General features: G+C 35.8%; 1 protein-coding gene across 1 annotated transcript in view; it reads left to right on the forward strand.

Moving 5' to 3' along the window:
* The first annotated feature begins 17,886 nt into the window (after positions 1-17,886).
* tars (threonyl-tRNA synthetase) overlaps positions 17,887-26,710 on the forward strand; it is a 23,531-nt gene continuing 14,707 nt past the window's right edge. Inside the window, exons 1-10 of the mRNA XM_015375578.1 lie at positions 17,887-18,040; positions 18,651-18,728; positions 21,311-21,501; positions 22,208-22,331; positions 22,676-22,797; positions 23,625-23,742; positions 23,826-23,890; positions 24,290-24,368; positions 24,539-24,685; positions 25,162-25,260. Coding sequence (XP_015231064.1) covers positions 17,981-18,040; positions 18,651-18,728; positions 21,311-21,501; positions 22,208-22,331; positions 22,676-22,797; positions 23,625-23,742; positions 23,826-23,890; positions 24,290-24,368; positions 24,539-24,685; positions 25,162-25,260 — 1,083 coding nt within the window. The 5' untranslated portion in view covers positions 17,887-17,980. The remainder of the gene's footprint in view (positions 18,041-18,650; positions 18,729-21,310; positions 21,502-22,207; positions 22,332-22,675; positions 22,798-23,624; positions 23,743-23,825; positions 23,891-24,289; positions 24,369-24,538; positions 24,686-25,161; positions 25,261-26,710) is intronic.

Genomic DNA, 26,710 nt, shown 5'->3' on the forward strand with positions numbered 1-26,710 from the left:
GCAGCTTACCTGTGTGGATCACCAAGGCGCTTTGGTGCAGCATTTACCATGATAATGAATGAATCACTCAGAAGAGGAAAGCTGTGGTAAGGCCTGGATCGATTAGCCTGTTATTTTAGTACTAATGAGCTGTTTGATCTCAGGAGGCTTATGCTGTTGCTGAAGTGAATAAACTATAGTGCTATGTGTTTGAACCTTGAATAAGTTTACCTTCTACCTTAGATGGTGTTATCATTTGTAAATAAAAAAAATTCATACTACTTGCATTTCTTTTTACAATTTGCCATGTATACATTAAAATTTGTTTTATAATCTAATGTGATAATCCAAACAAATTAGTCAAGTCAAGTCAAGTCAGCTTTTATTGTCACTTTCTTCATATGTACAAGACATACAAGGGAAATGAAATTACGTTTACTCTCTAGAAATATACAAATATACAAGAAATATACAAGACTGACATTTACAGACTGACATAAAGTGTGGGACATGACAGGTAACAGTGATAAGATAATGCGCAGTCTCTGGCACAGTGTGTGCGTGTGTGTGTGTGTGTGTGTGTGTGTGTGTGTGTGTGTGTATAACTTTTAAATAGAGGTTAAATGAAATGTAGTTCAAATATTTTTATTTTTTGTATTGGTCATCTTTACTCTGAAATGAAATGTAACGCACCCAATTTCCTTCAGTAGTCATTTATAGTTTACCTGGGTTTTTTTTCCTTTTGGTTAGATACATTTTTTGACAGGCTCTGACTTGGACACTTGGACAATAATAATAAATAAACAGCTGTATGAGTCAAGAATAAGTCTTAAAGAAAAATATAATTGGGGATTGGGGAGTAAAACATTATTCAAAGCTATAAACATCATACAAAGCATTTGTTTATCCATCTATCCAGGTCCATACATCTATAACAGGAAAGCAGCCAAGAGCGGCATGATAACTCTGGAAGAACTGCATAGAACTTTACTCATGTAAAATCACTGAAAACACCTGATTTCAGTGACTGAAAACACCTGATTTCAGTGATTGCCTCAAAGTGTTGCTCAACTACTTTTGTCAATTTCAATTAATGGAAATTTCCAGAGCCATAACAAAGAATAACAATGAGTCAGTATGTAGGTAGTCAAAGTCTAGACATTGATTTAAATGTGACTGAGCAGCTGGACTGAAAAACTGGTCTTAAACCACCCCCCTTTCTTTTGACTGAACTTGGGCTCTTTTGCAAAAATAACAGGTAATACATTCAAGCTGGGCAAAGCCACTAGAGGAAAATCTCTCTTGCAAGTTAGTAGAGATTTCCTTGGCACAGCAAATCATAAAGGTTTATGAGAGCTTAGGGCTTCACTGCCTTAAGATCTGTTCTGTTTCCGGATCAAGTTGATCTGGACCTGATGATTCCTAAAAATAATTTAACTGAGTCAGATTGGTCTTTTGTTATCTACTTTTATTTTTAAAGATATGAGTTATACTTGTCATATATCTAAAAGACAATTATTTAATATGTATTATTTGAAATCTAACATTCTATGACGTTTTTTTGCACTTTTTGGTTCTGTTTTAGTTTTCTTTTTGAGTTTTCATTGGCTTCTTTTCCATTTTGTGTTGTTTTCTGGTTGTATTTGAGTTAATGTATTTCTTTTTTACCCTCTGCTGCTCTCTTTGTCTGGCTGAAGTTGTGAAAGCTGCGAAAGGTTGGACCTGTTTGAATTCACTGCCAAAACTCTGAAGGTCTCCTTATTTTCATGGACTTCCAAGGACCCAGTCCAGATAGACCCGGTCCTTGGAAGACACAGCCTATGAATTTGAATTCAGCCTATGTCCCCTCTTTCCTAGCTCTCTTCTAGATTATTTTGTCCACCCCTGCTCCCAATCAGTTGATTAGCCCAGTTCTTGTTTTGTTTGGCGTATATACTCCTCCTCTCAGTTACTGTTTGCTGAATTCCCCTGATGTCTCTTGTCTTGTTTTGTTTTGTTTTGTTTTTTTTTTTGGTTGGTTTTCTATTTTGTTTTGGTTTGTTTTCTGTTGCCCTACATTAAGATTGCAAGAAACCACCTCAGCCTCCATCTCTGCATTTGGGTCCTCTTAAAACATCCACACAAACTAACAAATACAAACTTCACAAACATTTGTTTTCTTTAGTAGGATTTCATTTCAATATGCTTAATGCCTTCATTCAGTTTAAGAACATGGTCCTATAACCATAAATGCTTTATTTAATAAAGCTAGTAAAACCAGAGTGAAAAGAAGAAAATCTAGTCAGGATTTGCCAGTGAGGGTAGCTTTTCTTATAATGACAAATATTTCAAGAGATTTTCATTTCAGGGAGAGGTTTTGAAAGCAAAAAGGCTTGTTTTTGCAGAAGCAAAGGACACAACGTGTAATCCTGTAATGACAGTCTGGTCTAGCTTGGCCCACATATTGCTGTAAAGGTAGCTACAGCAGATCCTGTTAACTTCAATTTGCTCACTGCTGCTGAGCCAGCAGACTGAACTGAATGATAAGAGACCAGATTCCAGCCTAATCCCTCTATCACTTTTCGTCTCTGTTCTCTGCCACCCGCATCCTTCACAAACAAACCACTGCCAGTTAATTTGCCTTCGCCCCTGGCTGTGGAAAGGTGCCAATAGATGTTCCTTCAAGATGTAATGGGATGTATGTTTTGTTGTTTTTCACATGACTAATTCTCATTTCTTTCTAAAAGGCAGTCGAGGAAATGAAGCCTTTGTGTTTTTGTTGCTGTTTTCCTTTGTAGTCCTACCTTTACTTGTTTCCTTGGCTTTAGGGAGTGCTTAGAAAAAGCAGTCTTGACATTTTGTAGCAATGCAGTAATTGCAGTCTAAGCTTTATATTCTAACCCCCCAACTTAAATGTCATGGTGTCTGATTACACTGCCTTTCAAAAGCATTAATTCTGCTTGGATTCTTCACAAATTTTTACTTGTCACATCCCCAATCTTAAACAGAGGGATAAAGTGGATCTAAGGGTGAATGCAATGTAATGTCTATTGATTTTATATCCATGCGACAACCAGTGTCTATATTCATGACAAATTACCTGTGGACAATCAAGATAATCTAATTTGATCTGATCTAATCTAACCAAACTCTAATTTAGTTTATTAAAATTGATTCAGATAAAATGTCACACAATGCATTATAATAAAGTGAAAGATAAATAATTGCTTTGAGGATTTTTACCAATTAAAATCTGGAAACTGTGTCATTTCATTTGTTCCACTTTACTCTGACATGACTAAATTAGTCCAACGCAATCAATTGCATTTGGGAAATACACAATTGCTGAATAGAGTCCACCTATGTGGAATCTATTCTTTATGTTCAGCCCTGTATAAAGCTCCTCCAATAAGGCCTCTTTGAGAATATATTTATAGAAAAGGTATCATGAAAACCAGGGAAGACAGCAGAAAGGTCAGGGGGAAAAGTTGTGAAGCCTGAAAAGGATTAGATAAAAATACAATCCCAAGCTTTGGTGATCTCAGGGAACACTTTTTAATTAATGGTCTAAAAATTGAAAGCACTAGACGCAGCTGCAAAATCTGCAAAGACATGGCTCTCCACCTAGCTGTTAAGAATACAAATACTCATGGTAACTCTGAAGAAGCTGCAATAATCTACAGTTAAAGCAGGAAAATCGATCCGTTGGTCAATAGTTAGTATTCTTCTGAATCTTCTTTTTTTCTGATTTTTCATGGAAGATTTGGAAAAAGTAAGCCATTTCTTTAGATACCCTATACAGTTTGGCAAAAGCCATTTAAGGGAACAGAGTGAATATGTAAAAAGAAGGTGCTCTGGTTCAGTGTTTCCCAGCCCTGGTCCACAGGGACTACTGTCATGCTTGTTTTAGGGTGTTTCCCTGCTGCAACATACTTGGCCTGAATGAATGGGTGATTGACAGGCCTCTGTAGCATCTACTAACCAGCAGATGATATCATGCAATAATCTAAACCAGGTGGGCTGCCAATGAGTTATATCTAAAAAAAAATGCAGGACAGTGGGTCCTAAGATGCAGTGTGGGGAACTACAGCTCTAGTCAAATGAGATCAGGCAACTTTTTAGTTGACATTCAAAGTGGTATGTGTGGTAGAAAAAAATGGCAATTCACCCTCAATACACAATACCCATGGTAGCACATTGTGTTGGCAGCATAATGCTGTATTAAGGCACCCTTTTCTTCAAGGTGATGGAAATTGTTCATAGTTTGCAAGGATACAGATCCCCTCTTATAAGGTTCATATTCCTAAAGATAAAGACAGAGCTTCAATTAGTGGGTAAGATCCAAGAAAATTTAGATTTTAAAAGTCAGGACCTTAACATAGTTAATACCTTTGTACAGATATTCTTCTATCCAGACTTTCTTAACGTTACCTTGAAAAGATATACTAAACAATATTTAGAGCAGTAATCACAGTTGGAGATTTATCTTTGGTTATTTTTGGTTTATCAATTAAAATCCTAATTAAATACAGTGAAGTGTTTTTTTGTAAGTTGACCAAGAAAAAAAAGAATGATGCAGTAGTAATCCTGTTGCACAGCATTGCACTTTCATAGTGCATTACCATCTACAGTTTCTATTTCCTGATGCAGGTACATAGATGTAACAGAAGTGGTTGGCTTTACTCCAAAATATTTCATATCTTTATTTCAAATCACTGTTGGTAAGGAAAAGATCAGATTGAAAAAAAGGCAGAGCTCAGTGCTTGAACCCATATGAGAGTATTTCTTTCTTTTCTCTGACTGAGAAAAAATAGTTCTTTCCCCTGTTTATTGTGCTTTATTTGACTGCTGTCACAGCTGTTTCATGTGCATTAGCATTTGAATTTCAACTCAAAGGGAGAACCTCAGTCTGAACCAGAAGCTCTGCAGGAAGCTCAGCCCAGGGAGGCTGACGACCCAGAAACAAACCTTGAATATGTGTGAATGTGGGTGCAGTGCATTTCTTACAGAGGTAAAGCAACATACTGTTGATGTAAAGCAGATGAGCCATTTTTAGGCTTGTTTTTTGCATTTATACTCCAATAATATTTTTTCAATAAAGATTTAAACTGAAGGCAATTAAAAAGATAAACAGATTAGTCCTATTTTTTGATTATGTTGGATGTTTTTTTTCCTTGAATTAATTGCCATAAACCTAAATATGAAATGCAAATATGTTGTAGGATGATAAACATTAGTTTTTATACTTCAAATCTGTATATGTTTTTGCATATTTAAAAAAAAATATATTACATAACTGCAAATCATTTCCACAGCCACTTCTTGTATTTTAAGATTTCTAAGCAGTATAAGAATGCCTAGCGCTTAAACTGTCGTTGGCTTACCACAATACTCAAATCTAAGTAAAAATCATATCACAATATAAAGCTTTGCAAGTTTCCTTGGAAATGTACAGAATGTGTTTTGACCTATAGGATGTTAGACAAAAAAAAAAAAAATCTCAAATTTAAAGCAAACAAGTCACACATCTCTACAACAATAGGCCTGTAAGCAACATTATCTGGGTGGGATGCCTTGCATACTGTACGCACGCTACATGCGTAATAAGTTGAGTCAATTCATCATAGCCATTAACCCATAGTTCAAAATCGTAGCCCCTAAGAAGTCATGGGCCCGTAAGCAACAGCTGTCTTTGCTTACCGATAGTTACGCCACTGCTCTGGATATAAATAAAGCAAAGAGCAACAAAGTAGAACCCATTTTTTCATACCTTTATAAACAGACTGACTTTTTATTAAAACCATAAAGCAAGTAACTTAAGGGGAGAAAAAATGTTTAATGAAATTGTTTGTTTGTTTTTTTATGTTGCAAACTACAAAAAAGGAAGATAAACTTTATGTCTAACAATTAATTAATTTTCTCTAAATATGCAAGAAAAGAGTCTTATTCGCATAAGCTATAATTCCCGAAATAATTGCATTGTGGAAAAACCGAACATTTTTACTGCTTTATGAAAAAGGCCTAGAAGAGAAAAATCTTTTTGTTTCTTTCTCTGTTTTTTGCAGGTGGAATCTTGTTGCTTTATGATACAACCTGCAAAACTGAAGGAAGTTTTTTAAGTACAAAGAAAACAAAGAGGTAGAAATCTTAAAGTAATATTTTTCATTTTAAGGGTTATTCATTAATTCATTTATTCATTTATTGCGGTCACTCACAGGGCTTCTTTCCTCCGCCAATGCCACAACCTACATCCAACATAAATCAGGTGAAATGTTATCATGAAAGTAAACTAAATGAAAGTAAAATCATTATTTATAAGATAATATCTGCATATTTTAAGTCCACACCTCAAGTATTTCACGGACCTCATAATTATATGATTTTGTTCTTATCACTCATCTGTAATGATGCTTTATGGGAGAAAGCAAACAAAGTTTTAACCCTCAAGGTATCTGCTCTCACTCCAGGCTTGCCACGCTATTATAATGTTCTAATATCATATCATGTAAAAACTGCAGCTTTAAATATTTGCTCTGTTTGTTTTCAAGTGTCAAACATCTGATAGTTTTCTTTTCTTTCTTAGTCTAACATTCTGCTTATACAAATATCACTCCAAATAAACAAAGGAATATTGGATTCCACAGCACTGTCGCACTATGAGAAGTGCATCTAACCCAAGTGGAAGTGTTCTACCTTTAGATAAGTTGATCCAATTACGTTGCTTGGTTTTAGTTTTGTTTGTTTTTTTCGCAAGAGGCACCTACATGGATACATTAACCCTTTTCACAAATCTCATATTGCCCCACTCCTAAGCCAGTTTTTAAGGCCACCTTTTCTCCAATCTTTCCAAGATGTGAGCATAAAGCTAAATGCTGTTCCCTTTTAGGATAACTGAGAACACTAAGTAAATAATTCTTGATGAACAAAGTTGCTGGTTTATCAGAAACTTTTAAATTTATTGAGGCCCAATATAGTTAATTTTTCATAGACCAACAACATGATTTGTAATGTGAACCAAAGGATCGCAGAGCAATGGTTTAAGGACTAGTTTAATATGATCCATCTTCCTGGGTCAAGCAACAACAATGACAGCAGCTCTCTGAATAAGTTCCAGCTGCTTGATTGATTTTTGTGAGTAATATTTAGGACACTTTAGTGAAATATTCCTAGTAAAACCAGCTCAGAGAATGTGGAGGGATTTGCGGTCCAGTATTTCATTCCATTTCTCATGGTGTTTGAAGGAAATTGTTGTTATAGGCATTAGTGTAAAGCTGTTTTGACAATGAATTTCCCAGCCATAGAGATCCTGCAGTGAAATTAAAGCTGCTTTAAATGCTTCTCCCTGATTCAGACTTTATATAGCGTCAATTCACTACACATGTCATCTCTTGGCCCTTTACATTTTAACCAAATCATTCAGTCAAATTGATTCAGTTTTCTACCTAAGGATAACCAGTTGATTGCATCGACTCATTAAGTCGAAGGTAATCCCTGACACTAAGCATGCTTGTAGCAACAGTGGAGAGGAAAATCTCCCCTTAAACAGGAAGAAACCTCCAGGAGAACCAGACTCAGTGTGAGCGGCCATCTGCTGAGGCCGACTGGGGTTTGAGGAGAAAGAAGCAGACATACAGTAAGAAGCAGAGATAAAAACAAATGCAACTGTAAACCAGCTCCACAGGTGGCTCGGTCCAGGAAACACACAGCCAGGCAGAGGTGTTTTTAACCAACTCCCATGCTGGAGGATGAGGAAAGCTTATCTAGCCAGTCACAGATGTTTGGTTTATATGCATCTTTTTACTGAAGGCCCTGCACCCCATCTTAATTCACCCAAATCTTTCTTTATTTTGATTTCAATTCTATTTAGTTCCGTTTATTTCTAGATCACCAATTCCCAACACATGTCACCTCAAGGCACTTTACAGAGATAATACAGTCAGATTGGTTAAAAGTTTCTATAAAGGAGAACAAGTTCATTGCACCAAGTCATTGACTTGCAAGACATGCTCCTCCTGGATAGGATTGTGGTGACAATTCTTGCATTTTGTTGTTGACTCTTCAGCAATCCCTCACACTAAGCAAAGTGTTGATCTCATTGAATACTAGAAAGGCTCCTCAGTAAATTTCATAAAATTATTGGTAAAATGTGCATTATCAAACTTCATAAATATATTAATTAAACTGTGTTAATATGTGCACAAATATATGCCTGATTTCATGAGTATGTCCCGCATTAATCAGCTGTTTATTGCACACTCTGACATCATCTCCCCTCTGCTCTGGAGCAGTAGGATTCTGCCTGTTAGCCTCTATAAGAAATCCCTGTTGAGGTTTGAGCCTCGGTCTACTACACTAAATAGTGAGAAAGTAGGGCCATGATCGGAAAACACGCCAAAATACGTCACTTCTAGGGAGCCCACCCCTATGGAGCAGGGCTCACCCCTATGGAGCAGGGCCCACCCCTATGGAGCAGGGGTGGGCTGTGAGGCTGGTTTCTCAAGGAAAACTGGCAAACATATTTAAGGATTATTGACTGATGGTGGCCAGATAGGAGGAGGTTTCCCTCGTGAGTCGAGAGAGAAAAGTGATCATTCAGTCAGCCAGCCATCATGTGCTGAATTCCTGATGTGTTTCTGCAGTTTATTATTTCAGGGCACTTCATGACAGCTATTTTCACCCGTAGTGTGTTTTATGTGTTTCAACATTTATAAATGAAATTTAAGTTTGGATTTAACACCATTGAGCCTACAAAAGGTAAATGTCAACCAGCTACACAGGTGGCCCTGTCCAGGAAAAATATAGACAGGCGGAAGAGCTCCAAGCCAGCTCCCATGTCAGAAGATGCTAGAGAGCCCATACAGTGACACAATAACAGCCCCAACACAATAACAGCTGCAACACAACATAAAAACAGCAACAACACAACACAATAATGGTGCATTCAGACCGGGCGCCGTGGCTGTGGCAAATGTGCTGGAGTCACATAGAATTCCTATACAAATTGCACAGTAAAGTGGTTGGTGGTGAACTCCACACGGTGAGAGCGTTCAATGTTCTGCTATCACCCCATGCCACTACTGTAGATAAAGCTGAGGTGTTGTCAAACAGCAGCACCACATGGAGAGTGTGGTGGCTGTTGTAGTCTTGTGTTGTGTGTTGTGTTGTGGCTGTTGTTGTGTTATGGCTTTTGTATTAGAGTGAACCTTGCCAATTCTTTCAGTTCCTGATATCTAGATGACAATATCACAATGTGACAGCTGCTGTCAACTACAACATTTAATCACCCAATAGGAAAGCAATTTTAGCCTGCAAGAGATAGTTTTAAAAATGACTATAGACCTGTTACCCTGAAATTCCACATCACTGTGGCCTTAAAGAGACTCCTGTTAGGTAACCTGACCAAGCAAACAAGCATCAATCAGGAACCCTTGTAGTTTGCTTATTTTCATAGAGTTGAACTTAGATGCCTTTATACTTCTGCTTCAACAGTCAAACAACAGACAAAGCACACAACAGGTCATGTTCTTTGATTTTTACAGTGCATTTAAAACGATTCAGCCTGACTTGCTTTTTGAGAAACTCCAGAAGACTGAAGTGGAGGCCTCAACAATCACCCGTATATAAGACTACATGACAAACAGACCCCGGTCTGTGAAACTGGAGGGTCAACTGTCTAATCAAGTTGTCAGCAGCACAGGAGCACCACAGGGTCATTACTCTCACCATTCCTTTTTACTCTGTACACCTCTTACTTCCGCTACAAGAGTCCTGTGTTCTGTAGAAATACTCGGATGACTCTGTAGTCATTGGGTGAATCAAAGATGGACAAAGATCTCCCAAAATGAAGAAAATTACAGAAAGCCTTGTGAATCCTCTTTAGAAGACTTTAAAACAGGGTGTTTTCAATCAAAGGATTCTCCAGATTCTGTACAAGACAAAGCACTGCAAAAAAAATCCTCCTAGAAGTGTATAGTAACTAAATACATTGACTTTGTAAATGTAATGTATTTATTCTTCAAGGATCTGTACTTTACACTTTTGAGGATCTGTACTTTACAAAGTATTTTTGTTAAATTGCGACTTTTACTTTTAATTCATTACTTAAAATCTGTATAGAAAATAAAGCTGTCAAATAATAAATTTCAAGAATCATGAAAAACAGTGATCTCCTCTGTTTCTTCACTTGCAAACTAAAGATAATAATTTGTTTGGAAATAAGAATACTAAATCTAATTACTTTAACCCCACTTTAAACTAGATAAATCACTACTATGCACACCCTGTTCAAATCACTAAAAGTCACAAATTATTCTAAATTTGAAAATAGTAACTAAAAATAGAACTGTTTAGGCTTTTCATGCCCCCCTCCTCCCAGAGGCGGCTCCACCACAACCCACAACCATGACAACCAATCAGAGTTATTAAGGATAGCCTTGAAGCGTGGAATAAAACATTAGATGAAGGACGGAGCTTGACACATGGGCTGCTATCGACAGCTCTGTACAACGTATTTCCCCTTATGACATCATGATGGGAATGCTTTTCAGACAGAGCATTTTGAGCACAATTTAGCTTAGAGCTGGAGAAAGGCAATGATAGAGGTGAAAGGGTTTTTTTCATTTGTGAACATAATCCACAAGCTTCAACAGTCATATGCCTGTTACAAAAATATTTATCATTTCATTTTCATTTTTCTTTATTTAACCAGGTAAACCCCGTTGAGATCTGGATCTCATTTTCAAGGGAGACCTGGGCAGAGTTCCGCAATACACTGCAACCTGGTCACAAAAAATAGAACCATAAAACCTTGTTATAATGTGAATTTGGCAAAGTATGGGATCTTTAAAGTAAGAAAGGTTAGCAGCAGATATACACTGATTCTTAACATGTGTGGCTGCCAAGCACAGCTGTAATATTACTGTTCAAGTTTGGTATTTATTTCTTTTTTTGTATTGCTTTATTATTGGTTTTTGTGTATTGGACACTAACATTTATTTTTCACACCAAAATATAGGTTCTTATTATGAAGATATCTAAACGAAAATGTATATTTTTGGTGGAACAAATGCAGGTGATGTAATTCAGTTTATTTATGTAGCGCTAATTAATAACACAAGCCATCTGAAGGCGCTTCACAGAGACATTTCAATCCAGATATACAGACAGATTGGTTAAACGTTTTCTGTTTAAGTAAATCTAGCCAATTGCATTAAGTCGTTGACTTTGCAGAAATTGCTTCTCCTTGATAAGCATGTTAGAACAGCAGAGCAGACTTTTATTTGCGTTGTGATGCTGACATTGTCACAATCTCCCTCTGAGCTTGCTGTTGCTCATTTCCAGGATTTTGTTCTAAAAGTACACCATTATAAACCCTGAGCCATCAAATACCAATCTTGTTTTTGCTTCCTTTATAAGGTATGATTAATGACCATAAAAGTAGTTTACGTTATAAGTGTAAAACTACATGCAAACTATTATACTTGTCAAAAATTGAAATAATTTCAGGGCTAACATACAGTCATATAACGCACTTAAAAATGTATTGTCTTGTCCCATACTGCCTTTAGAATTTAAGTATAAGATGTATGTACACCAAAGTGAGCTGAGCATTGTGTAAAGGTGGAAAGCACTTTATTTGCATGGAAGGGCAAATTGCAATGTACGCACAGTCAAGATTGTTACTGAAAGATAAGTAGCAGCTCTCACAAGGAGCCTGGAGCAGGATCTCCTCACGGAGTTTGGAGCAGATGGTTGTCTGACTGTTTGGGGTGAACATGTGCCCTTGTCTCTGACCTGATGTCATCATTTTCCACCACAGAGGCCAGATGAAGGCCAGGAAAATGTTATACTGGAGTTTGCCCTTGAAAGACAAACAGTTTTTTCTATGGACTTGGCAGTAAGAATGCTGTTATTTTCTGACTTCTGTTATATTCAAAATTGCTCTGAGGCACATGGTGATCCTAACAAGATATCCTTCACGCTGTGCTTCTTCCTCTGGTCTAATTTCCTATTATTTTCTGTATCTCTAGATTTTACATCCTTGTTGCATCATTTATCCATTTTTTTTTTGGCAACTCTTCCCTTGTTTGAAAAATGAGCTAGGTGTTTGTACAAGGAATTCCCTAACATCTACAATTCCTCTTATCTGAAATCTGGTTTCATGTAAAACACACTACCACTGCAAACAATGACTTCACTGACTCAACTTGAAAAAGGATGTGATCACTGCATAAAATATTCATAATGTATTTGGACTGAATCCCATCATATATTTGCTTCTGTAATTTCCTCAGACTTTTTTGAGCTAGGAGAGAGGAGCAGGCTGCCGTCTCCAGAGATGCCTGTTGACAAAATTCTGCCTGTATCAAAACTTCTGTCAGGGAGGTGACAATGTCAGGTGCTGCATTGTGGTGGAGTGAAAAATGCAGGCTGAGAACCCTTTCTGAGACCTGCTGTAGCTTTTTAAGGCTTCTCTAGTGACACCTAATGGCTACAGATATATTGAAAATCGTCTAGGAAAAAAAAGAAAGTATTGTGTTTGAAATGGAACATAAATCTTATCCTCAATGGAGTGCGAAAGCATGCACTTTTGTGCAGACTTTTCATTGTATTATTCATTTGTGTTTTCTTCTACTTTCTCAGCATGAAAATGATTCTATCTTTTCTCACACCCTTTTATACTCTCTGAGAGCTCCCTTGTTTATTGACCCATCGTGTTCCACCTGGTTTAATAATACATGTATAAACTAGTGACCTATTTTCTGTTGATATCTTTTTTATGTATACATTTTAAAATCTACAGAAAATTGCAAATATGACCTGAAAGTTGCTGTTCACTTACATTCGTCATGAATAGTATCCCTGGTACTGTATTGCAAAAGTATTAACTCGTTGAACTTCACATAATTGTCAGATTTAAGGGCAAACCCCTATACATTTCATCAGGATTGTATGTCCATAATGAAGAAAAAAAGATAATTTAAAAAAAAAGAAAAAGCATGTCGACAGCTTTAAGTTTGACAATTCACAAAGAGTATTAGAGTATTAGGGTATTAGGGCTCTCTGCAGGTACTTGTCTTTGTCGTCCACTCTATTCAGCTGGCTTTTGAAACACACGTCGAGAAGGTGGAGGCCGGGTGGTGAGGGTTACGTGGGCGAGAAACACAAAAGTAACGCAATAGTTACTTTTACTAGTAACTAATTACTTTTATTGTGGAGTAACTCAGTTAGTAACTCAGTTACTTTTTGGGAGAAGTAACCAATAACTATTACAAATTACTTTTTCAAACTAACGTGCCCAACACGTTTTATGTGTTGAAACTCATAAAACACACTATGGGTGAAAATAGCTGTCATGAAGTGAAAAAATAAGTTTTTCATATGTATGTTTTTACGTCCTCATTTATAAATTTTGACTTTCACCTGCAAGTATGTAGGATATGTCCTAGTAAGCTCATCTCACCCAAAGTTGGAATTTTTTTAGCAGTCTTCTTTGCTAAATACCTTCAGCTCAGTCAGTCTGGACATTTATCTATGAAAATCTATTCGGAAGCTTTGCCACAGAAAAAATGACAAGTGCATTAAATGCATTCACTAAATGACGTTTAGCGCTCTTCTCGACAGAAAATGAACCTTGCTCCAGTCTCAAGTCTTTTGCTGCTTCTAACTATGCCCAAACTTGTATAAGCATCCCACAGCATTCTACTACCACCACTGTGGTGTTCAAGGTAATGTGGCTAGACTTCCTCCATATACTGCGCTCTACACATGGGTCCAAAAGTCCTATATGTGTCCTTTGTTCGACTTGCTGCTAGCTTTCAAAAACAGATGGACGGAGGGATAGTCTGTCCGTTGTTCTGTTCTTCAGTCTGCCTGTCCGTCCATCAGTCTGGCCGGCCAGCTGGCTGACCAACAAACAGACAGATAGATAGTTTTCTTGTTGTTACAGTGATAATAAAGATTCTTATCCAAATTTTCCTTTAACACAGGAAGATCTGACATGGATAATGTTTGTTTTTCAGAGTTTTCGAATAAGGACTTCAAAGAACAACTTCACTGTGATCAAATTATACTCAGAGTATTCCTTAAGGCACTTGGTGTCACTAGGTTTTATTTTAGAGTATATTATTTAAAGGCACTGAACCCCAGCCAGTTGATTTTTTTCTTCCTTTATTTCAGAATCATGAATACCTTTACAGTTATATAAAGCTCTCAAGACAATAGGCTAATGTTTCTTGCTGCCACGTGAAATAAATGTGAAAACATTTATTGTATGAAGATTTTGCAAAGTGTTTGGAACATATGTTATGTATTTATTTTATTATACTAAACATTAGAATGTACACATTCCTTTAATGTTCTTAGATGTGTTATCTATTCTTTGAGGTGCAGTATTTTATTGGTTTATTTATGATTCAGGCACACTTTAGTTTGAGTCTGAAGCATCAACAGTGGCAGTCTTCTAAACCTATAACAGAGCCAAGAAATAAAATATGGTGCCTGACTTTTCAAGCGCTTTGAGGTTAATTATTCAGGACTTTACTCACCGCACAACAAGCCAAGAAACAGCAGGATAGCATGCCGGGTAGAACTTGCTTCTTCATTATTCCCTCAGAGACTGCTACAAGTTTAAACTCATGTGTTCAGCTTTAATTGAGATGCACAAATTGTCTGGAGTCTGGCGCCTTCAAACACAGCAAAAGGAAATGTAAGTCGGCATGACCTCAGACATTCTCTATACTAAGCGAAGCAATCAGTGATACGTTTTGAATCAGCAACAAGGATAAGCTGTTGAATCTTACAATGATAAATTGTGAGTGTGAACTTTTTTACAGGTACATCTGTTTGATGATTAGAAATTTGTACTAGCTCTCCACAATAAATGAGCAATACATGAATGTCTGATGGTTTAATTAAAGTTTGGCATCTATCTTATTAAAAAGCAGTTAAAAAGCACAATGTGGCTGAAAACATTGTGCTTTCATGTAAGAACGAAGCATAATAAGTGAATATGGAGAGACAATGGAAATAAATATAAAAAAGAGGTCTAAGCAAACCAATTTCAGCAAAACTACATGTTTCCTTTCTATCATTAGCAAAAAAATAGGCATTAGAGGTTTTATTTTGACCTTTTCCGGATTCTCCAGGGTTTTAGACTTTCTGTACTAATTATCTACATCATTCTTAAAGATTAACAAAAGTTATAAACATACTCTTTGAATACCTTCACTTTTAGATAAAATCAAATAATTATTATAAATAAGTCAGAAACCTGAATATACTGCCTTTACTTAATTTTGCATGTTTGTTAAAAGGAGATATTATGTGTTATTATTGGAAAGACTTTCAGTTTAAAACAGGACAGAGACTTCCTTTGCACATGATGAGATGCCAAATTTTGCATATTTCAGGTCACGTCTACAGCAAGTGGCTTCAAGGTAAATCGATTGAACAACTTTCAACCTGGAAAACAACGGCCTCAAGCAGCACACCAGGAGGAGGCTTTCCTCTATCTCTAAATTTAGAATATCATATAGCAGCTCTATTGCCAAGTCTTTAAGGGTTTTGTTGACAGCAGAAAGCTGATATACTGTAGATCCTTATGTTTTCCACCTTGACAGGAAAAATAGCTTTATAGAAGCTTTAGTAATCTGTTAATAATAACAGCGATAATATCTTCTTTTATCTTTTTGATTTCTCAAAACAAAAAACCTAAATTTTTTTGTGTTTTGTCTAATAACAACATATAACCTTTATTGTCCTGCAGTGGGGAAATTTAGGTAAACAACCATTAAAGTGGAAGGTAAATTGAAGCAATCAGAACAAAGCATACATTTTGAAAAAGAAAATAAGAAAAAGCGACTTTACAGTCAGGGTAAATTTACAGAGTAAAAAGAATCTGTGCAGTTGTTAAAAATGACAAACTTAGATGCAGAGAAATTTGCAATCAGACCATTTCATAAATGTGAAACATATGTGGGTTTGTGTGGGTAAAAAGTCAAAAGACAATTTGAAATACAATAATGCTTTTTCTCTGCAATAATCCTTTGTGGTGCACCCTAGGTGCAGCACTTTGTCACCAAGGAGCACTCCAGCTCTGTAGCAGCCTAATGCATAGGGAGGGAGATGTTGTCTGGCAGTGATGTTATTTTTGCCAGAGTTCATCATCATCTCTCTCACTACCTATACTAGGTTGTGGGGATGTCCTTGGAACAAACAAGTTTTCCTTTTAATGCTTTTAGATGTATTTTGTTGATGCAGGTTGGCAGAATACTTAGAAAAATGATGTTTAAAAAAGGACATCCAGACTGAGATGATAGAGTATCATTGCTGATGAATGCTTATCAGAAGCTTTTTACTCAGGTCTCTGCCTACTGATTATCTTATTATTGTGATATAAAAAAAGATGATTTGAGGTATATTAGCATTGTCATGGAGGGTGAATACTAATGCATTAGCTACTTACAAAGGGAAATATCCTATATTTACCAAATATCACATCAAAAACTTGTCAACAAGATAATATTATCAGCAAGTATCGCCAATTTTATAATTTCAAAAGTGATTTTTAGATAAGTAGGTCAGTGCTTACTAATAATTACACTTATCATGTGTGTCTGTGAGAAGTTTAAATGTTTGCAGTGAAAGAATAAATTGTCAACTATTGTTTTTCTTTTGAAGACACGGTTGAACATTTTTTTATTATTAGACAGAATGGAGAGCAACATAGAACTCAAAATAAACTTTTATAAAGTCAAACATACATGATCTAAGTTAAACACATACCCTCCTGTTAATATTTAATTGCAGGAAAGTTGCAGGGAAATCACCTGTTTCTAATACCCATCAACAAAGACCTTGCTTAATTCTGTCTGGATATTTGACCTTTCTATTCTAAATAAATAGTTTGAGGTTATTCATTTTCTTGCTTAAACCTTACAATTAGGGGTGGTCCATAGATTTGAAGTGATGGAGCATTCCACAAGCTTATTGTTAACCTGCTTTACCGAGTCCAAAACCCGTTTTTATGTGAGTGTATGAATTTAAGAAGAATAACTGAAGGTAGACCTTGTGCAGTGCTCCATCACCACTAGTTATGTAGCAGCATCTAGTATATGCTTTTAGGTTTCAAGGCATCAAACTGACACCTACATTCATAAACTATTCCAGAGATAGTAGTTTGCTTGACTGTGATTTTTCTCTGAACATTCCATAAATTTTGCTTCCAAATTGTGCCTCTCTTTGGCGGTTTTTAAGACACACCTCCCTGGGAGAAGAACCCAGGGAATACCTAGAATTCACTGGAGAGACCAGATGCAGTCTGGCCAGGAAAATCCTTTGGTTCCCCCAGAATCGGCAGAAGGACAGGGATTAGATCTTTACAGCTGCTGCCCTTACAATCCCATCTCAAATAGGTTTAAGAGGATAGATGAATAGATAGATGGATAAAGAAGACAGATTCAGTTTAAGACACAAAACACCATGAGTGGAAGCCGAAGAAAAAAAAATTACGAAGTGCTGGTGGTCAATTTATGTCACACTTATGAAGAAAAGTGCTTAAAACTAATTTTAGTACAAGTACTACTGCCAAAAAACAAACCTAAAAAATACACAAACAAATGTATTAAAGGCATCTGAATATTTCTTGCTGAAATAATTTCTGCTTTGTGCAGAATATAATATAATATAATATCTAGGAAAGCTATGTACCTCAATGCAAGAAAGTTATCCATCTAAATCTTTTTTTTTTTTTTTGTTATGCATCTTTATTCTATTCTATTCCATTGTTTTTTTATTATTATTTATTGCTTCTATACTAGTTTACGTTTGGTTACGATAAAACCTTAACGTAACCAAAAAGAAATGTTGTTTTATGTCAAATAAAGGTCCGCCCACCAAGTAAAGAAAGTTGCATCAGAATATCCGGAAGACGTCATCAGCCCTCACCCGGTTCGTACACTGCCTACAGTTCGCTTCTTACAGCATAAGTTAGCTCTGAATGTGTGCTCGTTTTTGACCCGTTATGGCTGAACAGACTGTGGTCGATAAAATGAGTGAATTGCAAGTGGGCGGGAGCAAAAAGGTGATGTTTTTGTCTCTATAACGTGATAAAAATAACTGTTATAAGCTAACCGGTAGCTAGCCTAGCCTATGCTAAGATACATGCTGACATTTCGCCACCTGCAATGTGGCGCTAACGCTTCGGCTAGCCGATTTGTTGGCTCTATCTTTACATTTGCTTTTTATTTAACTTATACAAGTTAAGTTTGTGTTTAATGTTATTAATGGTTACTTATTTATATTCCTTTCTTTTTTGTTCGCTTTTTAAAAACCATACATTTGGGCGAAAAATGCTGTTGGAAACATTTCATTTTCATTTTAGTGAATTTATTCATGTTTTTCTACCTTAAACTATTTAGTTATTCTTGTAAGTAAATGGAGCGGGTTTTTATCCTGTGCACAAATATTTTCTTGTTTGTTCTGTTATTGTTTCCCCTCCTTTTAAAATATTCTGTACTGCAATTGAGCTACGCGTAATCAATTGTAGATCAGGGCATAATAAGTAATATTGCTTAGTATATACTCTTGTAAATAAGTGTTCTTGCTGTTTCCTTGTACGTTTTAAAATTAAGGTAGAAAGAAATGTATATGTATTATATAATTTATTGTTATTTTGAATGTTGTTTTGACAGGGGGGAAATGAAAGTGGTAAAGATGGAGGGAAGAAAAAAGGCAAAAATACCACTGCAGACTCTGCAGGCAAGACTGAGGTAAGTTTGGCAGCTCATAGGTTGCTTGATCTGGCATTATAATTAGAAAATGTTGTTTGTAGGAATATAAGTATTTATTTACCTATTGGGCTGATTGTCCCGACAGTATAAGCTTTATTATCCTGTCATAAAGGTTTGTTGTTAAATTAATTTGGGACTTTATTAAATACTTATGCTTTATTAGTTACATATTTAAATCTTTGAATGACTGTGTAAAAGTGATCTTATAGATGTGAATTGATATTTAGGAATTTAATATGAAAACAGATTTAGAATTTGTAAATCAGTTATTTTAACACATCCCTAATCAATTCCAATTTAAAGTGTTCAGTATCACTATTTACTCTCTATGATTTGCAATCTGATTATATCTAAGTGGTGTTAAAAACATTGCAAATGTGTTGAGGAAAATTAAATATGTGTTTGGTCTACCTCTGGGTTCCTGCAGATCCTTGAAAAGTCTTAAAAGGCATTGAAGTCTTCAATATAAAATCAAGGCCTTTATTGATATTAAAATGTCTTAAATCAGTCTTTCATAGGTCTTAAAATTGTTGCCACTAATAAATATAATTTTATTTTTGTAATCCATGTCAAACAATAAAATAATTGGAGGGAATGTAGATAAAGCACAATGGGAATCAAGGCAGTGGAGACACATGTGCAAAGCATGAAACTCGAAGCGTCAAAATCAAGTTATGGAGACGCAGCATCTATTTCTCCGTTCTGTTCCACCCTTGTCTCTGCAACGCCTCCACAGCATCTCTCACATCACCAACAACACCAGTAGAACCAAATCTCAGGATAATTCTTGGCGGTACGCCAACTATGAAAGTAGAAGGATTGAGTAGGGAAAAAAAACAAAGTTAGTGAATGAAGTTCAGGGGTTGTTAAAAATATATCTGTTGTTTGTTTTTAGCTTTCTTCCTATATGGAAAGTTTTTCAAAGTTTGAAACATATCTTCTGGGCCAGAAAGTAATGGGGTAAATTTGTCGTTACCAGGTTTTTCTTGTGTTTATTGTCAAGTTGGTTTTAAATTTTTATTTTAAGTGGCATTAAAAAGTCTTGAATTTAGCTTGCCTTATGCTGTAGGAACCTGTATCTGTAGAGTTGGAAATCTGAACACAATACCTATTGATGCCCAGTGGATACACAATAATTGACGAGACATCTCTCAGAATAAAGTAACATACAAAATATATGTAAGAATTAAGTTTTATTGTTTTTTGTCAATTTTCCTGAGGAAAAATTAGCTTTGGTTATTTGGTTGATTAGTTTGCCGTATGGGTCAGTAGGTTTTCTCTGCAGTGTGATGTTTTTTTGTTTTTTGTCAATGTTTCACAGTTAATTGCACTTGCTGTGGTCATTCAGCTGTAAAATGTCCTTCATCATTCAAATAACAATAATCATAACTCTCCAGTGATATTTCACTATAGCTTGCTTATGTTTTGTCCTGACAGCTGACATGCTTTTTACCGGTTAGATTTTAGTTCTCACGCTGAGGTGTGTAAGGCATAAAGCATGTGAGCTGTCTAAATATTACTTTTGTGATATAACAGAAACATTGCAGGGCATGTAAGTAGTATTCTAATACTCTTTGCGAATAGTCAAACTTAAAGCTGTGGTTCTGTATCTCAATAAGCCCGGTAGTTTTTTATTACCAGATCTTAATAGCATATTGGACTGTGTTTGCATAAGAAGATCTGTTTGCAAAACAGTCATTGTGCACAGAACGTGTTGGAGCAAACCTCAAACAGGGTTCTGACGACATGCTGTAGAGAACAAAACCACCTGATAAAAAAATTACTAGCCCAAAAATCATTTGTTGCATTGCCCTTGAGTGTTTTTTTCTTTTTTCAGTACAAAATACCTCCTTAAGAGGCTCTTACCTTTGTAACTTTTAACAGAACGAGTTTTTTCACTGACTGATGGGAGTGGGGTACTCATAGACCCACAACATATATTTATTTCGTTCCTCTTAAATGTTTAGTTATATGTTCACAATTATTCTGCAGGTCAGATTCACTTAAAAATTGGACATTTATTTTTTTTCTCAGACTTTTCAGTTGTTTTTCAGGAAGGAAATCGCAAAGTACATGTTAAAAACTTACAAAATTAGGTATTAATTATTTTGATATATACTGACACTTATTAGTTTTGTTCTAGAAAGCTCACATGGAATTTCACTTTTCCAAGAATAATGTTCAAATTGCTAAAAATGGCATATTACTGAGACATTACAGTTCCCTGTTTTTCATGTACATTCCGGTTTGCTTATTCTGTTCAATTCTTAAACAGAAAAACTGACTTTTTCCACAAAAGTCATTCTATGAAATATTTTAACAGTAGATGTCCTTCTACATCCTCTGCTATTAGCTATTGACTGTTTTTAATTTCTGTGAATTTTTGTTTTTGTAAAATTATTGGGTAAAATCTCATGTTCTATTTAATAGTGCTTCAGCAAAATGTATGTTTAAGTTTTGAAAGGAATCATTTGTTGTACTGCTTTAACCAATGCATATTGCAGAGACAGCTTGTTAATGTGCAGCCAATCCTCTAACTCACAGCTTTTGTTTCCCTCTAGTTGTCACCACCTCCCCAGTACATCGACGAACGTCTCACTTTGTATGCAAAGCTGAAAGCTGAGCATGATGCTTTAATTGCAGAAAGGGCAGCGAAGGATAGCAAGCCTATCAAGGTGACCCTGCCTGATGGAAAGGTGGTGGAGGCGGAGTCCTGGAAGACCACGCCGTACCAAGTGGCATGTGGAATTAGGTCAGGATAATGATAGGTCTGCTGTAATTGTAGTGGCGTTACAATTAATTGGAATGAGGCATATAAAAAGGGGGTAACCAAAATTTGATTGGTGAAGCTGCACTTTGATGTGCAGCTATTTAACGTGTGATTATTGTTGCTCTCTTTAAATGGGTGCAAATCACATGTTATTAAAATCAGGGATAAAATCAACTGCAACGAAAAGGATTGAAAAGATTTCATAAGAAACGTTAAACACATTTAGTTTTCTCTAGTGATTTAATTTTAATCAGCATGTTGCAATATAAAGCAGATGCCTGTATTAAAGCTTGAAAATCTCAACAAAGCAACCATGGCTATTACAGCCAGCAACATTGTGTCTTTGATGTCTTCATTTAATAAAATGTTGATATAGTGTCATTCTATTGAAATTTCAATTGCAATTAACTCTCAAAAAAGCTTTTTCACTCTTTTCTACATGTTAACATTTTCTAATTATCTACATTTTTTAAATATCTGGGATTTCTTCACTTTTAAAATAAAATACTATTCCAATTATATGCTATGGTTGAATCTGTGCGAGTGATTTAGATGTTTCTAACTATGACCACTCTCACTTTTCTGAGCAGTTTTATAGGGATTTCTACAGCTAATGCAGCCATTCCGCCATTGAAATGAACGTCTGTACTCTACTTTGATGTGGAATATTTTATGTTTTATGGTGCAGCCAAGGCCTTGCTGACAACACAGTGATTGCCAAAGTAAACAACGGCGTGTGGGACCTTGATAGACCTTTGGAGGATGACTGCAGCCTTCAGTTGCTCAAGTTTGATGACGAGGAGGCACAAGCTGTAAGTAGAAAGAAAACAACAACCCTGGTCTGATTTTTAGAGAACTTTGGTGTTATGAAAGTATTTTTTAGCAGCCAAGTTATACTCGTCTGTCTGATGTATTCCTCTTTTGTCATTGCAAGCCTTTGGGAATAAACAGAATTTGAACATCTGCTGCATTATTTGTTGATTATCTTCTGTTTATTTTATTTTTTTGTGCTTGGAATTGTAATAACTTGCAATTCTCTAAAATCATATTTTAATGTTGCTTTTATGCATAATAGGTTTATTTAGCCTTGAAATGTTTATTGGTGATAACATAGTTTTTACATTTTAGCTTCTAACTTTGTTATGAAAACTTGAAGGTTTACTGGCATTCCAGCGCCCACATCCTCGGAGAAGCCATGGAGCGAGTGTACGGAGGCTGCCTCTGCTACGGTCCACCGATTGAAAATGGCTTCTACTACGATATGTTTCTGGAGAACGAGTGAGTTGTTCATGTTTTGGCTTTCTTTTTGTTGCATAGTTTTGCCGTTAATACTTTTCAGGGTGTAACGGGTGTCTAGCAGGTTTTAAAAGATTGTTTGACGACTTATGTGGTCAGACTGGGTTTTACTCGGGTGTGGATATTTTCTTTGTTTTTCTAATATGTACTGCTGGAATAGCAAATGTGGAGTAAACTATTTAAATTGCAAATCCATAAGTTTTTTCAGTGTAGCTCTGAAACAATTTTTAGAAAAAAAATTCAGATAAATAACTTTTTTATTTGACTTCTCTTTGCTTCAGCTGCTTTTCTTGCTGCTTTAACCCACAGAAGTTTAAATATATATATATTTTAAATAAATCTACAACCTCTCTAATGAAGTCAGTTTATGCTAATGGAGACCTTGGAGACAGCTGGTCCAACATATTTTAACATTGCTGTAGGTCTAAAACCAAGGACATATATCTTTTGTTCTTCCTTTGAAAAAGTGTCTTTCTTACAGAGTCAGAGTTTTTTATGCAATCTGGATTGTGTACAATTTTATTTTACTGTTTTCCAGGTTTGAAGCAGAGTAGTAAAGGGGTATTTTTCCAGTCTCTATTAATTTGTCATAGAAAAATCCCATTATGAACAGTCTGCTACATGAATGTTTTCTGAAAACATGTTGAATTTTTATTATTCTCCAAAAACTGGGAAAGAAAATGATAAAAGTTTGGAAAATGACATAAACTTTAAAACAACTTAGCACCAGCATACTTAGCTGGTTTATTTGAATACAGTTTATTACTCTCGATTGAGAAAATTAAGGATGATATAACATTTTTTAACAGGGGTGTATCAAGCAATGACTTTCCCTGTCTGGAAAACCTCTGCAAGAAAATCATCAAGGAGAAGCAGCCGTTTGAAAGGCTAGAAATAAAGAAGGAAACTCTGCTGGAAATGTTTAAGGTAGGGTATCGCACAAGAGGGTACACAAGTAGCTGCAAAAGAAAAAAATCCAGATATGAAGAATTCTGTTGCATCCTTTACAGTACAACAAGTTTAAGTGCCGCATTCTGAATGAGAAAGTCACCACTCCCACAACCACAGTTTACAGGTGAGCCCAATGTTGGATAGCTTCCATATTTTACTAATGTATTCTGTTTTATTTCTGTAATTTGCTGCAACTTCTAAAAGAAAACCTGAAATGCATGAAAGACCAGCACCATACTTGAAATGTTTGAAATTTGTGTTAATATTACCCATGTTAACGTAAATCATTGACTATCTACTTTATTGTGAGCCTGTTTTCTGTATATTAGATAACTTGAAATCTACTCAGAGTTCTGATACAATCTATATAGATTTATATGAAGAGTTAAAACTATCAGATGTTTTACAATTAATGTATTTTGTGATAATTCTTTTTTTAAATTTTATTGGATGAATTGACAGTGGAAGAACAATTGAAGTGTTCATATTTACTGAAACAGGTTTCACAACTATAAAATTTCAGATGTGGTCCTTTAATCGATTTGTGTCGGGGTCCTCATGTGAGACACACTGGGAAGATCAAAGCCCTTAAAATCCACAAGGTTTGTTCCCCTGCTGTTTCTCTAAAGACGAAAAAGCTATGCATCACATCTCATGTTGTTAACCAACTATATTTAGTTTGTTCCAACTCCCAGGACGCAGTTACTCTGTGTCTTTTTCTCATGGGATTTGGTGGACTGCAGTTATATTCTCCCTTTGTTTGGTGTGCTAGAATTCTTCTACCTACTGGGAGGGAAAGGCAGACATGGAAACCCTCCAGAGGATCTATGGAATCTCCTTTCCTGACCCCAAAATGCTCAAAGAGTGGGAGAAGTTTCAGGAGGAAGCCAAGAACAGAGATCACCGCAAACTGGGCCGGGTAGGAAGTAAAATAAAAAAGTAGTGTTGGTGGGATAAAAGGGTTTAATATGATCTAGTATTTTACAAAATTAAATGGTTTTCATAAAAGTGTCAGTATTTAATAGCCTTATTGCTTTACAATAGTGATAAAACTATTTTTATTATATACCGATGCTGGTATGGAAGGATAGGTTTACTTGACAAATCAGTCTACTCATTACTCCATTTGACATATTGTGTTGCATTGTAGCAGAAAATATATAGATATATTTAGCGCTGTTAAGCAGTCGTAGCTACAGGGTGTGTTCTTGTTTCTGTGCGCTCCTTGTAATTATGCTTGTGGAAAAGCAAGCCGAACAGGAGCACAAAGGCAGACCAGAACCGGTGTATAATGAGGTGTTGCATTATGTCAAAGAGAAACCAGTTTGACCTCTGAGTTACCCATTTCAAATTTTCCATCTTTCTTAACAAAACCTTTTTTTCTGTATTTATCAGGAGCAGGAGCTGTTCTTCTTCCACGAGCTCAGTCCAGGAAGCTGCTTTTTCCTGCCTAAAGGGGCCTTCATCTACAACGCACTGATTGAGTTCATCAGAGTGAGTTCGAGCCGACAGGCCAACATCGGATAATTGCTTTGATCTCGCTCCAAGCTTTGAGAGGAAATGTTCTGGGTATTAGGCAGAGAGTTCAGTTTTGCAGGAAAACCTTAAGAGAATACAATGATATGACTGAGCAGCAATATTCCTTTAAAAAGAAGAGAAAATGCAGAAAGCTTCGACTTTTAACACGTATGTTTTCCCTGTCTTATTTATGTATCTGATTAATGCCCTCATATAAATGTACCGTTTACTGAGCTGGGAAAACAATTTAAGGTGCTATTTTTAATTATATTCTCAATTCAAATTAGTTTTTTTCTAAAACTAACTAGATTTATTCATCATTGTTATACCATGATCACTGAACATGATCTCTGCGTCTTTATAAAGCTTTTCAGCAGAGGGAAGCATGAAATGCTCACAGACTCTAGAAGCTTCACACCAATGATCCTCTGGTCCTCTTCATTCTCCATTCAGATTTTATGGCCTTGATTTCAAAATTAAATCCCAAAGTTATTTTAATTTGAGAATGTGAAAAGCTTTCTGTCTTTTTTTTCCTTCTCAGCCTTTAGAAAGACACCTCTGACCATTCATTTGTACATAATGAAAAGCTGAAGCAACAGTTGTAGGTGCATGTGCTGGATATGTCTTCATATTTACTCTTTAAGCTCTGTCTGACATTTTGCAAATGTCTTCATAACCCATAATTGGCTTAGCTTCTCGGATTTAAGGATGTTAATGTCCCAATTTCCTGTCCTCCTTCTCCTGCCTCACTTTTTCCTTCCACTCACTCTTCTATTATTGTGCTACGATATGCTTATGCAATTAACTGTGGTGACTTACCCCTGATGTAGAGGGAATCCATGACTGTCTACAGGAAAACTATCAAACAGGCTTCCTCGTGATCTTCTAGGGCACAGCTAAACATTCTTGTATTTAAAATACTTGTACAATCAAAGATACACAAACTAATCACTAAAATAAATATACGTAAAGCATAAATACTTCATTGCCTTGTAAAAGATCGAGGGCAAACACGTCCTCAGATGGGTTCAAGTGACACAAAGTTGGTTTTAATAAAAAACCTGATAATAAACTTAGAAATGTTTTGCATTAATCTTTTATGTAGACGGATCAAGGTATTAAATGTTATACCGCTCATTAATATAAAATGCATAACCAAAAATAATAATGTAAAGCCTTAGAAGTAAGCTCACATATGCATAATAAACAAAATCTTTTTTTAAAAATGACTATTTCAGTTTTTCATGCTAGGTTTAGTAATTATGGCCGCCTGCATGAATTTAATTGGTAAGCTCATGTACTTGGTGTTGGCTTTTTAGGGATCTCTTTGACCTGACTATGTTCATACTCAGTTTTTAATTTTGGATTTACTGCACAGAAAAATATACAAAAAAAGCTCCTGAAGATTTCCAACACAGAAAGCAGA

The sequence above is a fragment of the Cyprinodon variegatus genome, unplaced genomic scaffold (genome assembly GCF_000732505.1).
Source record: "Cyprinodon variegatus isolate N-32 unplaced genomic scaffold, C_variegatus-1.0 Scaffold121, whole genome shotgun sequence".
Lineage (NCBI taxonomy): Eukaryota > Metazoa > Chordata > Actinopteri > Cyprinodontiformes > Cyprinodontidae > Cyprinodon > Cyprinodon variegatus.